Source organism: Ascaphus truei, chromosome 4, assembly GCF_040206685.1.
Source record: "Ascaphus truei isolate aAscTru1 chromosome 4, aAscTru1.hap1, whole genome shotgun sequence".
In the NCBI taxonomy this organism is placed as follows: Eukaryota; Metazoa; Chordata; class Amphibia; order Anura; family Ascaphidae; genus Ascaphus; species Ascaphus truei.
Window position 1 is genome coordinate 421,938,377 of NC_134486.1, and position 26,843 is coordinate 421,965,219.

The 26,843-nt window shown below is 53.3% G+C and overlaps 1 protein-coding gene across 1 annotated transcript in view; it reads right to left on the reverse strand.

Annotated features, from left to right (window-relative positions):
* The window catches only part of PTK7 (protein tyrosine kinase 7 (inactive)), a 40,536-nt gene that overhangs the window by 9,181 nt on the left and 4,512 nt on the right, over positions 1 to 26,843 (reverse strand). The window contains exons 7-11 of the mRNA XM_075595115.1: positions 20,890 to 21,030; positions 18,491 to 18,723; positions 15,705 to 15,779; positions 15,160 to 15,311; positions 2,133 to 2,311 (exon numbers count right to left, since the gene is read on the reverse strand). Of these exons, the coding sequence (XP_075451230.1) occupies positions 2,133 to 2,311; positions 15,160 to 15,311; positions 15,705 to 15,779; positions 18,491 to 18,723; positions 20,890 to 21,030 (780 nt within the window). The remainder of the gene's footprint in view (positions 1 to 2,132; positions 2,312 to 15,159; positions 15,312 to 15,704; positions 15,780 to 18,490; positions 18,724 to 20,889; positions 21,031 to 26,843) is intronic.

Below are 26,843 nucleotides of genomic sequence, written 5' to 3' on the forward strand. Positions count from 1 at the left end.
GGATACGGCTGGTCACTAGGCCGGGCTCATGGTGGTGTGTGGGGTACAGTTGGTCACTAGTCCGGGCTCATGGTGGTGTGTGGAGTACAGCTGGTAACTAGGCCGGGCTCATGGTGGTGTGTGGGGTACAGCTGGTCACTAGGCCGGGTTCATGTTGGTGTGTGGGGTACGGTCACTAGGCTCATGGTGGTGTGTGGGGTACGGTCACTAGGCTCATGGTGGTGTGTGGGGTACAGCTGGTCACTAGCCCGAGCTCATGGTGTGTGGGATACGGCTGGTCACTAGGCCGGGCTCATGGTGGTGTGGGGTACAGCTGGTCACTAGGCCGGGCCCATGTTGGTGTGTGGGATACGGCTGGTCACTAGGCCGGGCTCATGGTGGTGTGTGGGGTACAGCTGGTCACTAGGCCGGGCTCATGGTGGTGTGTGGGGTACAGTAAGTCACTAGTCCGGGCTCATGGTGGTGTGTGGGGTACAGCTGGTCACTAGGCCGGGTTCATGTTGGTGTGTGGGGTACAGTAAGTCACTAGTCCGGGCTCATGGTGGTGTGTGGGGTACGGTCACTAGGCTCATGGTGGTGTGTGGGGTACGGTCACTAGGCTCATGGTGGTGTGTGGGGTACAGCTGGTCACTAGCCCGAGCTCATGGTGTGTGGGATACGGCTGGTCACTAGGCCGGGCTCATGGTGGTGTGGGGTACAGCTGGTCACTAGGCCGGGCCCATGTTGGTGTGTGGGATACGGCTGGTCACTAGGCCGGGCTCATGGTGGTGTGTGGGGTACAGCTGGTCACTAGGCCGGGCTCATGGTGGTGTGTGGGGTACAGTAAGTCACTAGTCCGGGCTCATGGTGGTGTGTGGGGTACAGCTGGTCACTAGGCCGGGCTCATGGTGGTGTGCGGGGTACAGTAAGTCACTAGGCCGGGCTCATGTTGGTGTGTGGGGTAAAGCTGGTCACTAGGCCGGGCTCATGTTGGTGTGTGGGGTAACGCTGGTCACTAGGCCGGGCTCATGGTGGTGTGTGGGGTACAGCTGGTCACTAGGCCGGGATCATGTTGGTGTGTGGGGTACAGTAAGTCACTAGGCCGGGCTCATGGTGGTGTGTGGGGTACAGCTGGTCACTAGGCCGGGCCCATGTTGGTGTGGGGTACAGCTTGTCACTAGGCCGGGCCCATGGTGGTGTGTGGAGTACAGCTGGTCACTAGGCCGTGCCCATGTTGGTGTGTGGGGTAACGCTGGTCACTAGGCCGGGCTCATGTTGGTGTGTGGGGTACAGTAAGTCACTAGGCCGGGCTCATGGTGGTGTGTGGGGTACAGCTGGTCACTAGTCCAGGCCCATGTTGGTGTGTGGGGTACAGCTGGTCACTAGGCCGGGCTCATGTTGGTGTGTGGGGTACATGTGGTCACTAGCCCGGGCTCGTGTGTGTGGGGTACATCTGGTCACTAGGCGGGGCTCATGTTGGTGTGCGTGGGGTACAGCTGTTCAGTAGGCCAGGCCCATGTTGTTGTGTGGGGGTACATCTGGTCACTAGGTCGGGCTTGTGTGTGGGGTACAGCTGGTCACTAGGCTGGACTCGTGTGTGGGGTACAGCTGGTCAGTAGGCCAGGCCCATGTTGTTGTGTGGGGGTACATCTGGTCACTAGGCGGGGCTCATGTTGTGTGGGGTACAGCTGGTCACTAGGCCGGGCTCATGGTGGTGTGGGGTTACAGCTGGTCACTAGGCCGGGCTCATGTTGGTGTGTGGGGTACATGTGGTCACTAGGCCGGGCTCGTGTGTGGGGGTACATCTGGTCACTAGACGGGGCTCATGTTGGTGTGCGTGGGGTACAGCTGTTCAGTAGGCCAGGCCCATGTTGTTGTGTGGGGGTACATCTGGTCACTAGGTCGGGCTCGTGTGTGGGGTACAGCTGGTCACTAGGCTGGACTCGTGTGTGGGGTACAGCTGGTCGGTAGGCCAGGCCCATGTTGTTGTGTGGGGGTACATCTGGTCACTAGGTCGGGCTTGTGTGTGGGGTACATCTGGTCACTAGGCTGGACTCGTGTGTGGGGTACAGCTGGTCGGTAGGCCAGGCCCATGTTGTTGTGTGGGGGTACATCTGGTCACTAGGCCGGGCTCGTGTGCGTGGGGTACGTACCTGCTAGAACCTCATCATCAGACAGGCTTGTGTAGGGCACTTCCCCGTAGGTGAAGACCTCCCACAAGAGCACCCCGAAGGACCAGACGTCAGACTTGGTGGAGAAATCATCCTCCTGTACGGCCTCGGGTGGCATCCAGCGCAGGGGTACCCAGGCCTGGCGTAGGTGGTAGTACTCACTGTGGGGGACACGCACAAAATGAACACACTTTCTGCAACATGGTAAAGAGATTTATCCGAGGGCTCCCAAAACCTGCACAGTTCCAGGGCCAGCCGGGATTCAAGACAGGCAGACAGGCAGACAGGCAGACAGGCAGACAGGCAGACACTTTAAATCCCTAACGTTTCAGTACATTTGCATCCCCAGTAGGGACAGAGAGTGTAATCCATGCAATCTGCTTCCTCAGGAAAAGTCCAAGTCCGGTGGTTGTTTCTCTCAGTTCTGAACTCAAATGTTCTCTGGTAATAGTTTACCCGTAACCTCTTTAAACGAATGATACTTCCATTATTAACGTGACTCAATCTCACAAACCCAGCACATTGTACGTCACACCCAGCGCGTCGTGTATCACACTCGCCATTAACCTAAAGAAAAGCTCAATGCCATTATTTATTTTATTTATTTATAACGTGTGTTACAGGCAGTTATACAGTGAGAGTTACCTCTCGTTCTCACGCATGTCCTGGGCACAGAGTTATAACGTGTTACAGGCAGTAATACAGTGAGAGTTACCTCTCGTTCTCACGCATGTCCTGGGCACAGAGTTATAACATGTGTTACAGGCAGTAATACAGTGAGAGTTACCTCTCGTTCTCACGCATGTCCTGGGCACAGAGTTATAACGTGTTACAGGAAGTAATAAAGTGAGAGTTACCTCTCGCTCTCACGCATGTCCTGGGCACAGAGTTATAACATGTGTTACAGGCAGTAATACAGTGAGAGTTACCTCTCACTCTCACGCATGTCCTGGGCACAGAGTTATAACATGTGTTACAGGCAGTAATACAGTGAGAGTGACCTCTCGTTCTCACGCATGTCCTGGGCACAGAGTTATAACGTGTTACAGGCAGTAATACAGTGAGAGTTACCTCTCGTTCTCACGCATGTCCTGGGCACAGAGTTATAACATGTGTTACAGGCAGTAATACAGTGAGAGTTATCTCTCGTTCTCACGCATGTCCTGGGCACAGAGTTATAACGTGTTACAGGAAGTAATAAAGTGAGAGTTACCTCTCGCTCTCACGCATGTCCTGGGCACAGAGTTATAACATGTGTTACAGGCAGTAATACAGTGAGAGTTACCTCTCACTCTCACGCATGTCCTGGGCACAGAGTTATAACGTGTTACAGGCAGTAATACAGTGAGAGTTACCTCTCGCTCTCACGCATGTCCTGGGCACAGAGTTATAACGTGTTACAGGCCGTAATACAGTGAGAGTTACCTCTCGTTCTCACGCATGTCCTGGGCACAGCGTTATAACGTGTTACAGGAAGTAATACAGTGAGAGTTACCTCTCGTTCTCACGCATGTCCTGGGCACAGAGATATAACGTGTTACAGGAAGTAATACAGTGAGAGTTACCTCTCGTTCTCACGCATGTCCTGGGCACAGAGTTATAACGTGCGTTACAGGAAGAAATACAGTGAGAGTTACCTCTCGTTCTCACGCATGTCCTGGGCACAGAGTTATAACATGTGTTACAGGCAGTAATACAGTGAGAGTTACCTCTCGTTCTCACGCATGTCCTGGGCACAGAGTTATAACATGTGTTACAGGCAGTAATACAGTGAGAGTTACCTCTCACTCTCACGCATGTCCTGGGCACAGAGTTATAACGTGTTACAGGCAGTAATACAGTGAGAGTTACCTCTCGCTCTCACGCATGTCCTGGGCACAGAGTTATAACGTGTTACAGGCCGTAATACAGTGAGAGTTACCTCTCGTTCTCACGCATGTCCTGGGCACAGAGTTATAACGTGTTACAGGCAGTAATACAGTGAGAGTTACCTCTCGTTCTCACGCATGTCCTGGGCACAGAGTTATAACGTGTTACAGGCAGTAATACAGTGAGAGTGACCTCTCGTTCTCACGCATGTCCTGGGCACAGAGTTATAACGTGTTACAGGCAGTAATACAGTGAGAGTTACCTCTCGTTCTCACGCATGTCCTGGGCACAGAGTTATAACATGTGTTACAGGCAGTAATACAGTGAGAGTTATCTCTCGTTCTCACGCATGTCCTGGGCACAGAGTTATAACGTGTTACAGGAAGTAATAAAGTGAGAGTTACCTCTCGCTCTCACGCATGTCCTGGGCACAGAGTTATAACATGTGTTACAGGCAGTAATACAGTGAGAGTTACCTCTCACTCTCACGCATGTCCTGGGCACAGAGTTATAACGTGTTACAGGCAGTAATACAGTGAGAGTTACCTCTCGCTCTCACGCATGTCCTGGGCACAGAGTTATAACGTGTTACAGGCCGTAATACAGTGAGAGTTACCTCTCGTTCTCACGCATGTCCTGGGCACAGCGTTATAACGTGTTACAGGAAGTAATACAGTGAGAGTTACCTCTCGTTCTCACGCATGTCCTGGGCACAGAGTTATAACGTGTTACAGGAAGTAATACAGTGAGAGTTACCTCTCGTTCTCACGCATGTCCTGGGCACAGAGTTATAACGTGCGTTACAGGAAGAAATACAGTGAGAGTTACCTCTCGTTCTCACGCATGTCCTGGGCACAGAGTTATAACATGTGTTACAGGCAGTAATACAGTGAGAGTTACCTCTCGTTCTCACGCATGTCCTGGGCACAGAGTTATAACATGTGTTACAGGCAGTAATACAGTGAGAGTTACCTCTCACTCTCACGCATGTCCTGGGCACAGAGTTATAACGTGTTACAGGCAGTAATACAGTGAGAGTTACCTCTCGCTCTCACGCATGTCCTGGGCACAGAGTTATAACGTGTTACAGGCCGTAATACAGTGAGAGTTACCTCTCGTTCTCACGCATGTCCTGGGCACAGAGTTATAACGTGTTACAGGCAGTAATACAGTGAGAGTTACCTCTCGTTCTCACGCATGTCCTGGGCACAGAGTTATAACGTGTTACAGGCAGTAATACAGTGAGAGTTACCTCTCGTTCTCACGCATGTCCTGGGCACAGAGATATAACGTGTTACAGGAAGTAATACAGTGAGAGTTACCTCTCGTTCTCACGCATGTCCTGGGCACAGAGTTATAACGTGCGTTACAGGAAGAAATACAGTGAGAGTTACCTCTCGTTCTCACGCATGTCCTGGGCACAGAGTTATAACATGTGTTACAGGCAGTAATACAGTGAGAGTTACCTCTCGTTCTCCCGCATGTCCTGGGCACAGAGTTATAACATGTGTTACAGGCAGTAATACAGTGAGAGTTACCTCTCGTTCTCACGCATGTCCTGGGCACAGAGTTATAACGTGTTACAGGCAGTAATACAGTGAGAGTTACCTCTCGCTCTCACGCATGTCCTGGGCACAGAGTTATAACGTGTTACAGGCAGTAATACAGTGAGAGTTACCGCTCGTTCTCACGCATGTCCTGGGCACAGAGTTATAACATGTGTTACAGGCAGTAATACAGTGAGAGTTACCTCTCGTTCTCACGCATGTCCTGGGCACAGAGTTATAACGTGTGTTACAGGAAGTAATACAGTGAGAGTTACCTCTCGTTCTCACGCATGTCCTGGGCACAGCGTTATAACGTGTTACAGGCAGTAATACAGTGAGAGTTACCGCTCGTTCTCACGCATGTCCTGGGCACAGACATATAACGTGTTACAGGAAGTAATACAGTGAGAGTTACCTCTCGTTCTCACGCATGTCCTGGGCACAGAGTTATAACGTGCGTTACAGGAAGTAATACAGTGAGAGTTACCTCTCGTTCTCACGCATGTCCTGGGCACAGAGTTATAACGTGCGTTACAGGCAGTAATACAGTTAGAGTTACCTCTCGTTCTCACGCATGTCCTGGGCACAGAGTTATAACGTGTTACAGGCAGTAATACAGTGAGAGTTACCTCTCGTTCTCACGCATGTCCTGGGCACAGAGTTATAACGTGTTACAGGCAGTAATACAGTGAGGTTACCTCTCGCTCTCACGCATGTCCTGGGCACAGAGTTATAACGTGTTACAGGCAGTAATACAGTGAGAGTTACCTCTCGTTCTCACGCATGTCCTGGGCACAGCGTTATAACGTGTTACAGGCAGTAATACAGTGAGAGTTACCGCTCGTTCTCACGCATGTCCTGGGCACAGAGTTATAACGTGTTACAGGAAGTAATAAAGTGAGAGTTACCTCTCGCTCTCACGCATGTCCTGGGCACAGAGTTATAACATGTGTTACAGGCAGTAATACAGTGAGAGTTACCTCTCACTCTCACGCATGTCCTGGGCACAGAGTTATAACGTGTTACAGGCAGTAATACAGTGAGAGTTACCTCTCGCTCTCACGCATGTCCTGGGCACAGAGTTATAACGTGTTACAGGCAGTAATACAGTGAGAGTTACCTCTCGTTCTCACGCATGTCCTGGGCACAGAGTTATAACATGTGTTACAGGCAGTAATACAGTGAGAGTTACCTCTCGTTCTCACGCATGTCCTGGGCACAGAGTTATAACATGTGTTACAGGCAGTAATACAGTGAGAGTTACCTCTCACTCTCACGCATGTCCTGGGCACAGAGTTATAACGTGTTACAGGCAGTAATACAGTGAGAGTTACCTCTCGCTCTCACGCATGTCCTGGGCACAGAGTTATAACGTGTTACAGGCCGTAATACAGTGAGAGTTACCTCTCGTTCTCACGCATGTCCTGGGCACAGAGTTATAACGTGTTACAGGCAGTAATACAGTGAGAGTTACCTCTCGTTCTCACGCATGTCCTGGGCACAGAGTTATAACGTGTTACAGGAAGTAATACAGTGAGAGTTACCTCTCGTTCTCACGCATGTCCTGGGCACAGAGATATAACGTGTTACAGGAAGTAATACAGTGAGAGTTACCTCTCGTTCTCACGCATGTCCTGGGCACAGAGTTATAACGTGCGTTACAGGAAGAAATACAGTGAGAGTTACCTCTCGTTCTCACGCATGTCCTGGGCACAGAGTTATAACATGTGTTACAGGCAGTAATACAGTGAGAGTTACCTCTCGTTCTCACGCATGTCCTGGGCACAGAGTTATAACGTGTTACAGGCAGTAATACAGTGAGAGTTACCTCTCGCTCTCACGCATGTCCTGGGCACAGAGTTATAACGTGTTACAGGCAGTAATACAGTGAGAGTTACCGCTCGTTCTCACGCATGTCCTGGGCACAGAGTTATAACATGTGTTACAGGCAGTAATACAGTGAGAGTTACCTCTCGTTCTCACGCATGTCCTGGGCACAGAGTTATAACGTGTGTTACAGGAAGTAATACAGTGAGAGTTACCTCTCGTTCTCACGCATGTCCTGGGCACAGAGTTATAACGTGCGTTACAGGAAGAAATACAGTGAGAGTTACCTCTCGTTCTCACGCATGTCCTGGGCACAGAGTTATAACATGTGTTACAGGCAGTAATACAGTGAGAGTTACCTCTCGTTCTCCCGCATGTCCTGGGCACAGAGTTATAACATGTGTTACAGGCAGTAATACAGTGAGAGTTACCTCTCGTTCTCACGCATGTCCTGGGCACAGAGTTATAACGTGTTACAGGCAGTAATACAGTGAGAGTTACCTCTCGCTCTCACGCATGTCCTGGGCACAGAGTTATAACGTGTTACAGGCAGTAATACAGTGAGAGTTACCGCTCGTTCTCACGCATGTCCTGGGCACAGAGTTATAACATGTGTTACAGGCAGTAATACAGTGAGAGTTACCTCTCGTTCTCACGCATGTCCTGGGCACAGAGTTATAACGTGTGTTACAGGAAGTAATACAGTGAGAGTTACCTCTCGTTCTCACGCATGTCCTGGGCACAGAGTTATAACGTGCGTTACAGGAAGAAATACAGTGAGAGTTACCTCTCGTTCTCACGCATGTCCTGGGCACAGAGTTATAACATGTGTTACAGGCAGTAATACAGTGAGAGTTACCTCTCGTTCTCCCGCATGTCCTGGGCACAGAGTTATAACATGTGTTACAGGCAGTAATACAGTGAGAGTTACCTCTCGTTCTCACGCATGTCCTGGGCACAGAGTTATAACGTGTTACAGGCAGTAATACAGTGAGAGTTACCTCTCGTTCTCACGCATGTCCTGGGCACAGAGTTATAACATGTGTTACAGGCAGTAATACAGTGAGAGTGACCTCTCGTTCTCACGCATGTCCTGGGCACAGAGTTATAACATGTGTTACAGGCAGTAATACAGTGAGAGTTACCTCTCGTTCTCCCGCATGTCCTGGGCACAGAGTTATAACATGTGTTACAGGCAGTAATACAGTGAGAGTTACCTCTCACTCTCACGCATGTCCTGGGCACAGAGTTATAACATGTGTTACAGGCAGTAATACAGTGAGAGTGACCTCTCGTTCTCACGCATGTCCTGGGCACAGAGTTATAACGTGTTACAGGCAGTAATACAGTGAGAGTTACCTCTCGTTCTCACGCATGTCCTGGGCACAGAGTTATAACATGTGTTACAGGCAGTAATACAGTGAGAGTTATCTCTCGTTCTCACGCATGTCCTGGGCACAGAGTTATAACGTGTTACAGGAAGTAATAAAGTGAGAGTTACCTCTCGCTCTCACGCATGTCCTGGGCACAGAGTTATAACATGTGTTACAGGCAGTAATACAGTGAGAGTTACCTCTCACTCTCACGCATGTCCTGGGCACAGAGTTATAACGTGTTACAGGAAGTAATACAGTGAGAGTTACCTCTCGTTCTCACGCATGTCCTGGGCACAGAGATATAACGTGTTACAGGAAGTAATACAGTGAGAGTTACCTCTCGTTCTCACGCATGTCCTGGGCACAGAGTTATAACGTGCGTTACAGGAAGAAATACAGTGAGAGTTACCTCTCGTTCTCACGCATGTCCTGGGCACAGAGTTATAACATGTGTTACAGGCAGTAATACAGTGAGAGTTACCTCTCGTTCTCACGCATGTCCTGGGCACAGAGTTATAACATGTGTTACAGGCAGTAATACAGTGAGAGTTACCTCTCACTCTCACGCATGTCCTGGGCACAGAGTTATAACGTGTTACAGGCAGTAATACAGTGAGAGTTACCTCTCGCTCTCACGCATGTCCTGGGCACAGAGTTATAACGTGTTACAGGCCGTAATACAGTGAGAGTTACCTCTCGTTCTCACGCATGTCCTGGGCACAGAGTTATAACGTGTTACAGGCAGTAATACAGTGAGAGTTACCTCTCGTTCTCACGCATGTCCTGGGCACAGAGTTATAACGTGTTACAGGCAGTAATACAGTGAGAGTTACCTCTCGTACTCACGCATGTCCTGGGCACAGAGATATAACGTGTTACAGGAAGTAATACAGTGAGAGTTACCTCTCGTTCTCACGCATGTCCTGGGCACAGAGTTATAACGTGCGTTACAGGAAGAAATACAGTGAGAGTTACCTCTCGTTCTCACGCATGTCCTGGGCACAGAGTTATAACATGTGTTACAGGCAGTAATACAGTGAGAGTCACCTCTCGCTCTCACGCATGTCCTGGGCACAGAGTTATAACATGTGTTACAGGCAGTAATACAGTGAGAGTTACCTCTCGTTCTCCCGCATGTCCTGGGCACAGAGTTATAACATGTGTTACAGGCAGTAATACAGTGAGAGTTACCTCTCGTTCTCACGCATGTCCTGGGCACAGAGTTATAACGTGTTACAGGCAGTAATACAGTGAGAGTTACCTCTCGCTCTCACGCATGTCCTGGGCACAGAGTTATAACGTGTGTTACAGGAAGTAATACAGTGAGAGTTACCTCTCGTTCTCATGCATGTCCTGGGCACAGCGTTATAACGTGTTACAGGCAGTAATACAGTGAGAGTTACCGCTCGTTCTCACGCATGTCCTGGGCACAGACATATAACGTGTTACAGGAAGTAATACAGTGAGAGTTACCTCTCGTTCTCACGCATGTCCTGGGCACAGAGTTATAACGTGCGTTACAGGAAGTAATACAGTGAGAGTTACCTCTCGTTCTCACGCATGTCCTGGGCACAGAGTTATAACGTGCGTTACAGGCAGTAATACAGTTAGAGTTACCTCTCGTTCTCACGCATGTCCTGGGCACAGAGTTATAACGTGTTACAGGCAGTAATACAGTGAGAGTTACCTCTCGTTCTCACGCATGTCCTGGGCACAGAGTTATAACGTGTTACAGGCAGTAATACAGTGAGGTTACCTCTCGCTCTCACGCATGTCCTGGGCACAGAGTTATAACGTGTTACAGGCAGTAATACAGTGAGAGTTACCTCTCGTTCTCACGCATGTCCTGGGCACAGCGTTATAACGTGTTACAGGCAGTAATACAGTGAGAGTTACCGCTCGTTCTCACGCATGTCCTGGGCACAGAGTTATAACGTGTTACAGGAAGTAATAAAGTGAGAGTTACCTCTCGCTCTCACGCATGTCCTGGGCACAGAGTTATAACATGTGTTACAGGCAGTAATACAGTGAGAGTTACCTCTCACTCTCACGCATGTCCTGGGCACAGAGTTATAACGTGTTACAGGCAGTAATACAGTGAGAGTTACCTCTCGCTCTCACGCATGTCCTGGGCACAGAGTTATAACGTGTTACAGGCAGTAATACAGTGAGAGTTACCTCTCGTTCTCACGCATGTCCTGGGCACAGAGTTATAACATGTGTTACAGGCAGTAATACAGTGAGAGTTACCTCTCGTTCTCACGCATGTCCTGGGCACAGAGTTATAACATGTGTTACAGGCAGTAATACAGTGAGAGTTACCTCTCACTCTCACGCATGTCCTGGGCACAGAGTTATAACGTGTTACAGGCAGTAATACAGTGAGAGTTACCTCTCGCTCTCACGCATGTCCTGGGCACAGAGTTATAACGTGTTACAGGCCGTAATACAGTGAGAGTTACCTCTCGTTCTCACGCATGTCCTGGGCACAGAGTTATAACGTGTTACAGGCAGTAATACAGTGAGAGTTACCTCTCGTTCTCACGCATGTCCTGGGCACAGAGATATAACGTGTTACAGGAAGTAATACAGTGAGAGTTACCTCTCGTTCTCACGCATGTCCTGGGCACAGAGTTATAACATGTGTTACAGGCAGTAATACAGTGAGAGTTACCTCTCGTTCTCACGCATGTCCTGGGCACAGAGTTATAACGTGCGTTACAGGAAGAAATACAGTGAGAGTTACCTCTCGTTCTCACGCATGTCCTGGGCACAGAGTTATAACATGTGTTACAGGCAGTAATACAGTGAGAGTTACCTCTCGTTCTCCCGCATGTCCTGGGCACAGAGTTATAACATGTGTTACAGGCAGTAATACAGTGAGAGTTACCTCTCGTTCTCACGCATGTCCTGGGCACAGAGTTATAACGTGTTACAGGCAGTAATACAGTGAGAGTTACCTCTCGCTCTCACGCATGTCCTGGGCACAGAGTTATAACGTGTTACAGGCAGTAATACAGTGAGAGTTACCGCTCGTTCTCACGCATGTCCTGGGCACAGAGTTATAACATGTGTTACAGGCAGTAATACAGTGAGAGTTACCTCTCGTTCTCACGCATGTCCTGGGCACAGAGTTATAACGTGTGTTACAGGAAGTAATACAGTGAGAGTTACCTCTCGTTCTCACGCATGTCCTGGGCACAGCGTTATAACGTGTTACAGGCAGTAATACAGTGAGAGTTACCGCTCGTTCTCACGCATGTCCTGGGCACAGACATATAACGTGTTACAGGAAGTAATACAGTGAGAGTTACCTCTCGTTCTCACGCATGTCCTGGGCACAGAGTTATAACGTGCGTTACAGGAAGTAATACAGTGAGAGTTACCTCTCGTTCTCACGCATGTCCTGGGCACAGAGTTATAACATGTGTTACAGGCAGTAATACAGTGAGAGTTACCTCTCGCTCTCACGCATGTCCTGGGCACAGAGTTATAACATGTGTTACAGGCAGTAATACAGTGAGAGTTACCTCTCGTTCTCACGCATGTCCTGGGCACAGAGTTATAACGTGCGTTACAGGCAGTAATACAGTTAGAGTTACCTCTCGTTCTCACGCATGTCCTGGGCACAGAGTTATAACGTGTTACAGGCAGTAATACAGTGAGAGTTACCTCTCGTTCTCACGCATGTCCTGGGCACAGAGTTATAACGTGTTACAGGCAGTAATACAGTGAGAGTTACCTCTCACTCTCACGCATGTCCTGGGCACAGAGTTATAACGTGTTACAGGCAGTAATACAGTGAGAGTTACCTCTCGTTCTCACGCATGTCCTGGGCACAGCGTTATAACGTGTTACAGGCAGTAATACAGTGAGAGTTACCGCTCGTTCTCACGCATGTCCTGGGCACAGAGTTATAACATGTGTTACAGGCAGTAATACAGTGAGAGTTACCTCTCGCTCTCACGCATGTCCTGGGCACAGAGTTATAACGTGTTACAGGCAGTAATACAGTGAGAGTTACCTCTCGTTCTCACGCATGTCCTGGGCACAGCGTTATAACGTGTTACAGGCAGTAATACAGTGAGAGTTACCGCTCGTTCTCACGCATGTCCTGGGCACAGAGTTATAACATGTGTTACAGGCAGTAATACAGTGAGAGTTACCTCTCATTCTCACGCATGTCCTGGGCACAGAGTTATAACACGTGTTACAGGAAGTAATACAGTGAGAGTTACCTCTCGCTCTCACGCATGTCCTGGGCACAGAGTTATAACGTGTTACAGGCAGTAATACAGTGAGAGTTACCTCTCGTTCTCACGCATGTCCTGGGCACAGAGTTATAACATGTATTACAGGCAGTAATACAGTGAGAGTTACCTCTCGTTCTCACGCATGTCCTGGGCACAGAGTTATAACATGTGTTACAGGCAGTAATACAGTGAGAGTTACTGCTCGTTCTCACGCATGTCCTGGGCACAGAGTTATAACGTGTGTTACAGGCAGTAATACAGTGAGAGTTACCTCTCATTCTCACGCATGTCCTGGGCACAGAGTTATAACATGTGTTACAGGAAGTAATACACTGAGAGTTACCTCTCGTTCTCACGCATGTCCTGGGCACAGAGTTATAACATGTGTTACAGGCAGTAATACAGTGAGAGTTACCTCTCGTTCTCACGCATGTCCTGGGCACAGAGTTATAACATGTGTTACAGGCAGTAATACAGTGAGAGTTACCGCTCGTTCTCACGCATGTCCTGGGCACAGAGTTATAACATGTGTTACATGCAGTAATACAGTGAGAGTTACCTCTCGTTCTCATGCATGTCCTGGGCACAGAGTTATAACGTGTTACAGGAAGTAATACAGTGAGAGTTACCTCTCGTTCTCACGCATGTCCTGGGCACAGAGTTATAACTTGTGTTACAGGCAGTAATACAGTGAGAGTTACCTCTCGTTCTCACGCATGTTCTGGGCACAGAGTTATAACATGTGTTACAGGCAGTAATACAGTGAGAGTTACCTCTCGTTCTCACGCATGTCCTGGGCACAGAGTTATAACATGTTACAGGCAGTAATACAGTGAGAGCTACCGCTCGTTCTCATGCATGTCCTGGGCACAGAGTTATAACATGTGTTACAGGCCGTAATACAGTGAGAGTTACCTCTCATTCTCACGCATGTCCTGGGCACAGAGTTATAACGTGTGTTACAGGCAGTAATACAGTGAGAGTTACCTCTCGTTCTCACGCATGTCCTGGGCACAGGGTTATAACATGTTACAGGCAGTAATACAGTGAGAGTTACCTCTCGTTCTCACGCATGTCCTGGGCACAGGGTTATAACATGTTACAGGCAGTAATACAGTGAGAGTTACCTCTCGTTCTCACGCATGTCCTGGGCACAGAGTTATAACGTGTTACAGGCAGTAATACAGTGAGAGTTACCTCTCGTTCTCACACATGTCCTGGGCACAGAGTTATAATGTGTTACAGGCAGTAATACAGTGAGAGTTACCTCTCGTTTTCAGGTGTGTCCTGGGCACAGAGTTATGATGACAGATACATGGTTACATTAGTTTGTGGACACAGCAGAACAATGGCCATTGAGGGGACGCCAAGACCTGAATACGCGTACAGAGCTTTCTTTAACCATGTGTGTGCCAGAGGAGTGTGGAGCGCTCCTTGTATCGGTTCATACGATTAGAGGGTTAAAGAAACTACAAATGGTACAAACGCCACTATTTCTCCCATCTCCCTACTGCACTGGCTTCCAAGCGTTAGTGGCCCGTGGAACCAGTCGCGTACGTACGAGGACTTCGTGGGGCCGATAACTAGATGTAATTGTGACTGTGGAGCAGTGTGCATACATACTATTGTCGGGGTAGAGGTTCCACGTCATGATAAATTACAACGTTTAACACTTTTTGTGGCAAAATAAAACGATTGGACGTTGGGAAGCCGATGGTCTCGGGAGCCCGGCTACCTTCTCACGGACCCCCGGTTTCCAGCGAACAGACTAAGAACCACGGATCTACCCAAATTAAAACCCCCAACAGAACAGGCGCCAGTAACACATGTTCAGTGAGGAGGACTCGCGTAAATAAGAACCAAGTGATCTGGTACTGCCACCATGCAGAATACCCAGCCCCCCCATATAAAGCGCACCCCCGGTATAACACACAGGCCCACCTGTTGTACACGTCCTTGCTGAGGCGGAGCGGGGACACCTTGCAGAATACCCAGCCCCCCCATATAAAGCGCACCCCCGGTATAACACACAGGCCCACCTGTTGTACACGTCCTTGCTGAGGCGGAGCGGGGACACCTTGCAGAATACCCAGCCCCCCCATATAAAGCGCACCCCCGGTATAACACACAGGCCCACCTGTTGTACACGTCCTTGCTGAGGCTGAGCGCGGACACCTTGACCTGCCGCTGGGCGCTCACCAGACAGTTCCGAGCAGCGAGGTCCTTGTGCACAAAGCGGCTGTTGGACAGGTACTCCATACCCAGAGCGACCTGCGAGCAGAGGGACACCTGCAGAGAGGGGACAGTCACACACCATCAGACCGGTGCCCCCGTGTGAGGGGACAGTCACACACCGTCAGACCGGTGCCCCCGTGTGAGGGGACAGTCACACACCGTCAGACCGGTGCCCCCGTGTGAGGGGACAGTCACACAACGTCAGACCGGTACCCCGTGTGTGAGGAGACAGTCAGACACGCCACGTGCTCCATGCAGGTTAATTGTATTGTTTTCATTAGTGAGGCTTGTGCAGCACACACCCCTCTCAGGTGTAGGCTGGTCCGGGCTCCCTGACTGCCCCCACCTCCTCCCCCTCCTCTCACCTCCCCCCCCCCACTGCCCCCATCCCCCCTCTCACCACCTCTCACCTCCTCCTTCCCCCCCTCCCCCCCTCCCCCTCCTCACCTTCTGCTTGGTGCTCAGAGTCTTCATCTTCTCGTCTTTGCTCTTGGAGATTCGCAGGAATTGCTTCAGGTCTCCCTGTGGAGAAAGGAATGTCACATGCAGGGAGCCACCAACCACCATGGTAACCGTATCCCTCCCACCAACCACCATGGTAACCGTATCCCTCCCACCAACCACCATGGTAACCGTATCCCTCCCACCAACCACCATGGTAACCGTATCCCTCCCACCAACCACCATGGTAACCGTATCCCTCCCACCAACCACCATGGTAACCGTATCCCTCCCACCAACCACCATGGTAACCGTATCCCTCCCACCAACCACCATGGTAACCGTATCCCTCCCACCAACCACCATGGTAACCGTATCCCTCCCACCAACCACCATGGTAACCGTATCCCTCCCACCAACCACCATGGTAACCGTATCCCTCCCACCAACCACCATGGTAACCGTATCCCTCCCACCAACCACCATGGTAACCGTATCCCTCTCACCAACCACCATGGTAACCGTATCCCTCCCACCAACCACCATGGTAACCGTATCCCTCCCACCAACCACCATGGTAACCGTATCCCTCCCACCAACCACCATGGTAACCGTATCCCTCCCACCAACCACCATGGTAACCGTATCCCTCCCACCAACCACCATGGTAACCGTATCCCTCCCACCAACCACCATGGTAACCGTATCCCTCCCACCAACCACCATGGTAACCGTATCCCTCCCACCAACCACCATGGTAACCGTATCCCTCCCACCAACCACCATGGTAACCGTATCCCTCTCACCAACCACCATGGTAACAGTATCCTCCCACCAACCACCATGGTAACCGTATCCCTCCCACCAACCACCATGGTAACAGTATCCCTCCCACCAACCACCATGGTAACAGTATCCTCCCACCAACCACCATGGTAACCGTATCCCTCCCACCAACCACCATGGTAACAATACCCCTCCCACCAACCACCATGGTAACCGTATCCCTCCCCCAACCACCATGGTAACCGTATCCCTCCCACCAACCACCATGGTAACCGTATCCCTCCCACCAACCACCATGGTAACCGTATCCCTCCCACCAACCACCATGGTAACCGTATCCCTCCCACCAACCACCATGGTAACCGTATCCCTCCCACCAACCACCATGGTAACCGTATCCCTCCCACCAACCACCATGGTAACCGTATCCCTCCCACCAACCACCATGGTAACCGTATCCCTCCCACCAACCACCATGGTAACCGTATCCCTCCCACCAACCACCATGGTAACCGTATCCTTCCCACCAACCACCATGGTAACCGTATCCCTCCCACCAACCACCATGGTAACCGTATCCCTCCCACCAACCACCATGGTAACCGTATCCCTCCCACCAACCACCATGGTAACCGTATCCCTCCCACCAACCACCATGGTAACCGTATCCCTCTCACCAACCACCATGGTAACAGTATCCTCCCACCAACCACCATGGTAACCGTATCCCTCCCACCAACCACCATGGTAACAATACCCCTCCCACCAACCACCATGGTAACCGTATCCCTCCCCCAACCACCATGGTAACCGTATCCCTCCCCCAACCACCATGGTAACAGTATCCCTCCCACCAACCACCATGGTAACCGTATCCCTCCCACCAACCACCATGGTAACAGTATCCCTCCCACCAACCACCATGGTAACCGTATCCCTCCCACCAACCACCATGGTAACAGTATCCCTCCCACCAACCACCATGGTAACCGTATCCCTCCCACCAACCACCATGGTAACAGTATCCCTCCCACCAACCACCATGGTAACCGTATCCCTCCCACCAACCACCATGGTAACCGTATCCCTCCCACCAACCACCATGGTAACCGTATCCCTCCCACCAACCACCATGGTAACCGTATCCCTCCCACCAACCACCATGGTAACCGTATCCCTCCCACCAACCACCATGGTAACCGTATCCCTCCCACCAACCACCATGGTAACCGTATCCCTCCCACCAACCACCATGGTAACCGTATCCCTCCCACCAACCACCATGGTAACCGTATCCTTCCCACCAACCACCATGGTAACCGTATCCCTCCCACCAACCACCATGGTAACCGTATCCCTCCCACCAACCACCATGGTAACCGTATCCCTCCCACCAACCACCATGGTAACCGTATCCCTCCCACCAACCACCATGGTAACCGTATCCCTCTCACCAACCACCATGGTAACAGTATCCTCCCACCAACCACCATGGTAACCGTATCCCTCCCACCAACCACCATGGTAACAATACCCCTCCCACCAACCACCATGGTAACCGTATCCCTCCCCCAACCACCATGGTAACCGTATCCCTCCCCCAACCACCATGGTAACAGTATCCCTCCCACCAACCACCATGGTAACCGTATCCCTCCCACCAACCACCATGGTAACAGTATCCCTCCCACCAACCACCATGGTAACCGTATCCCTCCCACCAACCACCATGGTAACAGTATCCCTCCCACCAACCACCATGGTAACCGTATCCCTCCCACCAACCACCATGGTAACAGTATCCCTCCCACCAACCACCATGGTAACCGTATCCCTCCCACCAACCACCATGGTAACAGTGGCCTATGAACTCTATTCGTTCCACTAACCACAGAGTAACAGACACGCGACTGACCAAGTCTACCCCTATAATTACAGGGTGACTGTAAGGAACCATGTCTTTTGGTCCTGTGATGGACTGCAGATTTGGGGACACGGCTGCTCACCAGGTCCACGTATTCCAGGATCATGTAGTGGGGCTCGGTCTCACGGCACTGCCCCAGTAGGCGCACCACATTGGCGTGGTTAAGTTTGGAGAACATGTCCAGCTCTCGTCTGAAGTCCATTTGCATCTGCTCATCGCGGGTCTGCAGGCTCTTCACCAACACCACCGCTTCACTCACCCCCGCCTCCACACTCTGAGCCTTCGCCAGGAACACCTCCCCAAACTCGCCACGACCTGCAGGGGAACACAGGGAAGGGGGAGAAGGGAGAGCGAGAGAGGAGGGTGGGGGAGGAAGGAGAGCGAGAGAGGGGAAGGGAGGAAGGAGAGCAAGAGAGGGAGGGGGAGGAAGGAGAGCAAGAGAGGGAGGGGGAGGAAGGAGAGCGAGAGAGGGAGGGGGAGGAAGGAGAGCGAGAGGGGGAGGAAGGAGAGCGAGAGCGGGAGGGGGAGGAAGGAGAGCGAGAGCGGGAGGGGGAGGAAGGAGAGCGAGAGAGAGAGGGGGAGGAAGGAGAGCGAGAGAGAGAGGGGGAGGAAGGAGAGCGAGAGGGGGAGAGAGAGAGGAGAGGGGGAGAGAGGGATGGGGAGAGAGGAGAGAGGGAGAGAGGAGAGCGAGAGAGGGAGGGGGAGGAAGGAGAGCGAGAGAGGGAGGGGGAGGAAGGAGAGCGAGAGGGGGAGGGGGAGGAAGGAGAGCGAGAGAGGGAGGGGGAGGAAGGAGAGCGAGAGAGGGAGGGGGAGGAAGGAGAGCGAGAGAGGGAGGGGGAGGAAGGAGAGCGAGAGAGGGAGGGGAGGAAGGAGAGCGAGAGAGGGAGGGGGAGGAAGGAGAGCGAGAGACGGATGGGGAGTAAGGAGAGCGAGAGGGGGAGGGGGAGGAAGGAGAGCGGGAGGAAGGAGAGCGAGAGAGGGAGGGGGAGGAAGGAGAGCGAGAGAGGGATGGGGAGGAAGGAGAGCGAGAGACGGATGGGGAGGAGGGATGGGGAGGAAGGAGAGCGAGAGACGGATGGGGAGGAAGGAGAGCGAGAAAGGGAGAGAGGGGGAGGTGAGGAAGGAGAATGAGATGGGGAGGAAGTAGAGCAAGAGGGAGGGGGAGGAAGTAGAGCAAGAGAGGGAGGGGGAGGAAGTAGAGCAAGAGAGGGAGGGGGAGGAAGAAGAGCGAGAGAGGGAGTAAGAACAGCGAGAGAGGGAGGGGGAAGGAGAGGGAGGGGTGAGGAAGGAGAATGAGATGGGGAGGAAGTAGAGCAAGAGGGAGGGGGAGGAAGTAGAGCAAGAGAGGGAGGGGGAGTAAGAAGAGCGAGAGAGGAAGTAAGAAGAGCGAGAGAGGGAGGGGGAAGGAGAGGGAGAGAGGGAGGGGTGAGGAAGGAGAATGAGAGATGGGGAGGGAGGAGAGCAAGAGAGGGAGTGAGGGAGGGGGAGAGAGAGAGAAAGAGAGCGAGAAAGAGAGCGAGAAAGAGAGAAAGAGAGCGAGAAAGAGAGAAAGAGGGTGAGAAAGGAGAGATAGGGGGAGAAAGGAGAGATAGGGTGAGAAAGGAGAGATAGGGGGTGAAAGGAGAGATAGGGTGAGAAAGGAGAGATAGGGGGAGAAAGGAGAGATAGGGGGAGAAAGGAGAGATAGGGGGAGAAAGGAGAGATAGGGGGAGAAAGGAGAGATAGGGGGTGAAAGGAGAGATAGGGGGAGAAAGGAGAGATAGGGGGAGAAAGGAGAGATAGGGGAAGAAAGGAGAGATAGGGGGAGAAAGGAGAGATAGGGTGAGAAAGGAGAGATAGGGTGAGAAAGGAGAGATAGGGGGTGAAAGGAGAGATAGGGGGTGAAAGGAGAGATAGGGGGAGAAAGGAGAGATAGGGGGAGAAAGGAGAGATAGGGGGAGAAAGGAGAGATAGGGGGAGAAAGGAGAGATAGGGGGAGAAAGGAGAGATAGGGGGTGAAAGGAGAGATAGGGGGAGAAAGGAGAGATAGGGGGAGAAAGGAGAGATAGGGGAAGAAAGGAGAGATAGGGGGAGAAAGGAGAGATAGGGGGAGAAAGGAGAGATAGGGAGTGAAAGGAGAGATAGGGAGTGAAAGGAGAGATAGGGTGAGAAAGGAGAGATAGGGGTGAAAGGAGAGATAGTGGGAGAAAGGAGAGATAGGGGGAGAAAGGAGAGATAGGGGGAGAAAGGAGAGATAGGGGGAGAAAGGAGAGATAGGGGGTGAAAGGAGAGATAGGGGGAGAAAGGAGAGATAGGGGGAGACAGGAGGGAGAGGGGGGTGAGGAAGGAGGGAGAGGGTGCGGAGGAAAGAGTCAGGAAGAAGGATCAAGAGAGGAGACAAAAAGCAAGGAGAGTGAGAGAGAGGGGTGAATGAAGGGGTCCCAGGCCCTTGTATTGTGCTACATGCTGTATGGAGGGACTCCTGCCCCGGCAGTGACGTACCTAGTGTGGTGATGGGGTGCAGGTTGGCACGGGGGAAGTTTATCTTGTCTCCGGAGCTGAGCCTCTTGTTCCCCAGCGTGGTGAGCGGCACCTCCTCCTGGATCTCAGCTGTGCTCTGCCCGTTCTGCAGCACAGCGCCGCCTAGGGGGAGGGGAGAGCATTACTAGCCTGCCGCTTAACACACTCCCTAACATCACAGGGGGGGCCGTGACATCACACACCTCAGCCCGACACACTCCCTAACATCACAGGGGGGGCCGTGACATCACACACCTCAGCCCGACACACTCCCTAACATCACAGGGGGGGCCGTGACATTACACACCTCAGCCCGACACACTCCCTAACATCACAGGGGGGACCATGACATCACACATCTCAGCCCGACACACTCCCTAACATCACAGGGGGGGCCGTGACATCACACCTCAGCCCCGACACCCTACCTAACATCACAGGGGGGGCCGTGACATCACACACCTCAGCCCGACACACTCCCTAACATCACCGGGGGGGCCGTGAAATCACACACCTCAGCCCGACACACTCCCTAACATCACAGGGGGGGCCGTGACATCACACACCTCAGCCCCGACACACTCCCTAACATCACAGGGGGGGCCGTGACACCACACACCTCAGCCCCGACACCCTACCTAACATCACAGGGGGGGCCGTGACATCACACACCTCAGCCCGACACACTCCCTAACATCACAGGAGGGGCCGTGACATCACACACCTCAGCCCCGACACACTCCCTAACATCACAGGAGGGGCCGTGACATCACACACCTCAGCCCCGACACACTCCCTAACATCACAGGGGGGGCCGTGACATCACACACCTCAGCCCGACACACTCCCTACAGCCCGACACACTCCCTAACATCACAGGGGGGACCGTGACATCACACACCTCAGCCCCGACACCCTACCTAACATCACAGGGGGGACCGTGACACCACACACCTCAGCCCCGACACCCTACCTAACATCACAGGGGGGGCCGTGACATCACACACCTCAGCCCGACACACTCCCTAACATCACAGGAGGGGCCGTGACATCACACACCTCAGCCCCGACACACTCCCTAACATCACAGGGGGGGCCGTGACATCACACACCTCAGCCCGACACACTCCCTAACATCACTGGGGGGGCCGTGACATCACACACCTCAGCCCCGACACCCTACCTAACATCAAAGGGGAGGCCGTGACATCACACACCTCAGCCCCGACACCCTACCTAACATCACAGGAGGGGCCGTGACATCACACATCTCAGCCCGACACACTCCCTAACATCACAGGGGGGACCGTGACATCACACACCTCAGCCCGACACACTCCCTAACATCACAGGGGGGACCGTGACATCACACACCTCAGCCCCGACACACTCCCTAACATCACAGGGGGGGCCGTGACATCACACACCTCAGCCCGACACACTCCCTAACATCACAGGAGGGGCCGTGACATCACACACCTCAGCCCCGACACACTCCCTAACATCACAGGGGGGGCCGTGACATCACACACCTCAGCCCGACACACTCCCTAACATCACAGGAGGGGCCGTGACATCACACACCTCAGCCCGACACACTCCCTAACATCACAGGGGGGACCGTGACATCACACACCTCAGCCCGACACACTCCCTAACATCACAGGAGGGGCCGTGACATCACACATCTCAGCCCGACACACTCCCTAACATCACAGGAGGGGCCGTGACATCACACATCTCAGCCCGACACACTCCCTAACATCACAGGGGGGGCCGTGACATCACACACCTCAGCCCGACACACTCCCTAACATCACAGGAGGGGCCGTGACATCACACATCTCAGCCCGACACACTCCCTAACATCACAGGAGGGGCCGTGACATCACACACCTCAGCCCCGACACCCTACCTAACATCACAGGAGGGGCTGTGACATCACACACCTCAGCCCGACACCCTACCTAACATCACAGGAGGGGCCGTGACATCACACATCTCAGCCCGACACACTCCCTAACATCACAGGGGGGACCGTGACATCACACACCTCAGCCCGACACCCTACCTAACATCACAGGGGGGGCCGTGACATCACACACCTCAGCCCGACACACTCCCTAACATCACAGGGGGGGCCGTGACATCACACACCTCAGCCCCGACACACTCCCTAACATCACAGGGGGGGCCGTGACGTCACACACCTCAGCCCGACACCCTACCTAACATCACAGGGGGGGCCGTGACATCACACACCTCAGCCCCGACACCCTACCTAACATCACAGGAGGGACCGTGACATCACACACCTCAGCCCCGACACCCTACCTAATATCACAGGGGGGGCCGTGACATCACACACCTCAGCCCCGACACCCTACCTAACATCACAGGAGGGACCGTGACATCACACACCTCAGCCCCGACACACTCCCTAACATCAGAGGGGGGACCGTGACATCACACACCTCAGCCCCGACACCCTACCTAACATCACAGGGGGGGCCGTGACATCACACACCTCAGCCCGACACACTCCCTAACATCACAGGGGGGGCCGTGACATCACACACCTCAGCCCCGACACCCTACCTAACATCACAGGAGGGACCGTGACATCACACACCTCAGCCCCGACACACTCCCTAACATCAGAGGGGGGACCGTGACATCACACACCTCAGCCCCGACACCCTACCTAACATCACAGGAGGGACCGTGACATCACACACCTCAGCCCCGACACACTCCCTAACATCACAGGAGGGACCGTGACATCACACACCTCAGCCCGACACCCTACCTAACATCACAGGGGGGGCCGTGACATCACACACCTCAGCCCCGACACCCTACCTAACATCACAGGAGGGACCGTGACATCACACACCTCAGCCCCGACACACTCCCTAACATCAGAGGGGGGACCGTGACATCACACACCTCAGCCCGACACACTCCCTAACATCACAGGAGGGACCGTGACATCACACACCTCAGCCCGACACACTCCCTAACATCACAGGAGGGGCCGTGACACCACACACCTCAGCCCCGACACACTCCCTAACATCACAGGAGGGACCGTGACATCACACACCTCAGCCCCGACACACTCCCTAACATCACAGGAGGGACCATGACATCACACACCTCAGCCCGACACACTCCCTAACATCACAGGGGGGGCCGTGACATCACACACCTCAGCCCCGACACCCTACCTAACATCAAATGAGGGACCGTGACATCACACACCTCAGCCCGACACACTCCCTAACATCACAGGGGGGGCCGTGACATCACACACCTCAGCCCCGACACTCCCTAACATCACAGGGGGGGCCGTGACATCACACACCTCAGCCCGACACACTCCCTAACATCACAGGGGGGGCCGTGACATCACACACCTCAGCCCGACACCCTACCTAACATCACAGGAGGGGCCGTGACATCACACACCTCAGCCCCGACACACTCCCTAACATCACAGGAGGGGCCGTGACATCACACACCTCAGCCCCGACACACTCCCTAACATCACAGGAGGGGCCGTGACATCACACACCTCAGCCCGACACACTCCCTAACATCACAGGGGAGGCCGTGACATCACACACCTCAGCCCGACACACTCCCTAACATCACAGGGGGGACCGTGACATCACACACCTCAGCCCCGACACTCCCTAACATCACAGGGGAGGCCGTGACATCACACACCTCAGCCCGACACACTCCCTAACATCACAGGGGGGGCCGTGACATCACACACCTCAGCCCGACACACTCCCTAACATCACAGGGGAGGCCGTGACATCACACACCTCAGCCCGACACACTCCCTAACATCACAGGGGGGGCCGTGACATCACACACCTCAGCCTGACACACTCCCTAACATCACAGGGGAGGCCGTGACATCACACACCTCAGCCCGACACACTCCCTAACATCACAGGGGGGACCGTGACATCACACACCTCAGCCCCGACACTCCCTAACATCACAGGGGAGGCCGTGACATCACACACCTCAGCCCGACACACTCCCTAACATCACAGGGGGGGCCGTGACATCACACACCTCAGCCCCGACACCCTACCTAACATCACAGGAGGGACCGTGACATCACACATCTCAGCCTGACACACTCCCTAACATCACAGGGGGGGCCGTGACATCACACACCTCAGCCCCGACACCCTACCTAACATCACAGGAGGGACCGTGACATCACACATCTCAGCCCGACACACTCCCTAACATCACAGGAGGGACCGTGACATCACACACCTCAGCCCGACACACCCCCTAACATCACAGGGGGGACCGTGACATCACACACCTCAGCCCGACACACTCCCTAATATCACAGGAGGGGCCGTGACACCACACACCTCAGCCCCGACACACTCCCTAACATCACAGGAGGGACCGTGACATCACACACCTCAGCCCCGACACTCCCTAACATCACAGGGGGGGCCGTGACATCACACACCTCAGCCCGACACCCTACCTAACATCACAGGGGGGACCGTGACATCACACACCTCAGCCCGACACACCCCCTAACATCACAGGAGGGGCCGTGACACCACACACCTCAGCCCCGACACACTCCCTAACATCACAGGAGGGACCGTGACATCACACACCTCAGCCCGACACACTCCCTAACATCACAGGGGAGGCCGTGACATCACACACCTCAGCCCCGACACACTCCCTAATATCACAGGAGGGGCCGTGACATCACACACCTCAGCCCCGACACACTCCCTAACATCACAGGAGGGGCCGTGACACCACACACCTCAGCCCCGACACACTCCCTAACATCACAGGAGGGACCGTGACATCACACACCTCAGCCCCGACACTCCCTAACATCACAGGGGGGGCCGTGACATCACACACCTCAGCCCGACACCCTACCTAACATCACAGGAGGGACCGTGACATCACACACCTCAGCCCGACACACTCCCTAACATCACAGGAGGGACCGTGACATCACACACCTCAGCCCGACACACTCCCTAACATCACAGGAGGGGCCGTGACATCACACACCTCAGCCCGACACCCTACCTAACATCACAGGAGGGACCGTGACATCACACACCTCAGCCCGACACACCCCCTAACATCACAGGAGGGGCCGTGACATCACACACCTCAGCCCGACACACTCCCTAACATCACAGGAGGGGCCGTGACACCACACACCTCAGCCCCGACACACTCCCTAACATCACAGGAGGGACCGTGACACCACACACCTCAGCCCCGACACACTCCCTAACATCACAGGAGGGACCGTGACATCACACACCTCAGCCCCGACACTCCCTAACATCACAGGGGGGGCCGTGACATCACACACCTCAGCCCGACACCCTACCTAACATCACAGGGGGGACCGTGACATCACACACCTCAGCCCGACACACCCCCTAACATCACAGGAGGGGCCGTGACACCACACACCTCAGCCCCGACACACTCCCTAACATCACAGGAGGGACCATGACGTCACACACCTCAGCCCCGACACTCCCTAACATCACAGGGGGGGCCGTGACATCACACACCTCAGCCCGACACCCTACCTAACATCACAGGGGGGACCGTGACATCACACACCTCAGCCCGACACACCCCCTAACATCACAGGAGGGGGCCGTGACATCACACACCTCAGCCCGACACACTCCCTAACATCACAGGGGGGACCGTGACATCACACACCTCAGCCCGACACACCCCCTAACATCACAGGGGGGGCCGTGACATCACACACCTCAGCCCCGACACACCCCCTAACATCACAGGGGGGGCCGTGACATCACACACCTCAGCCCGACACACTCCCTAACATCACAGGGGGGGCCGTGACATCACACACCTCAGCCCCGACA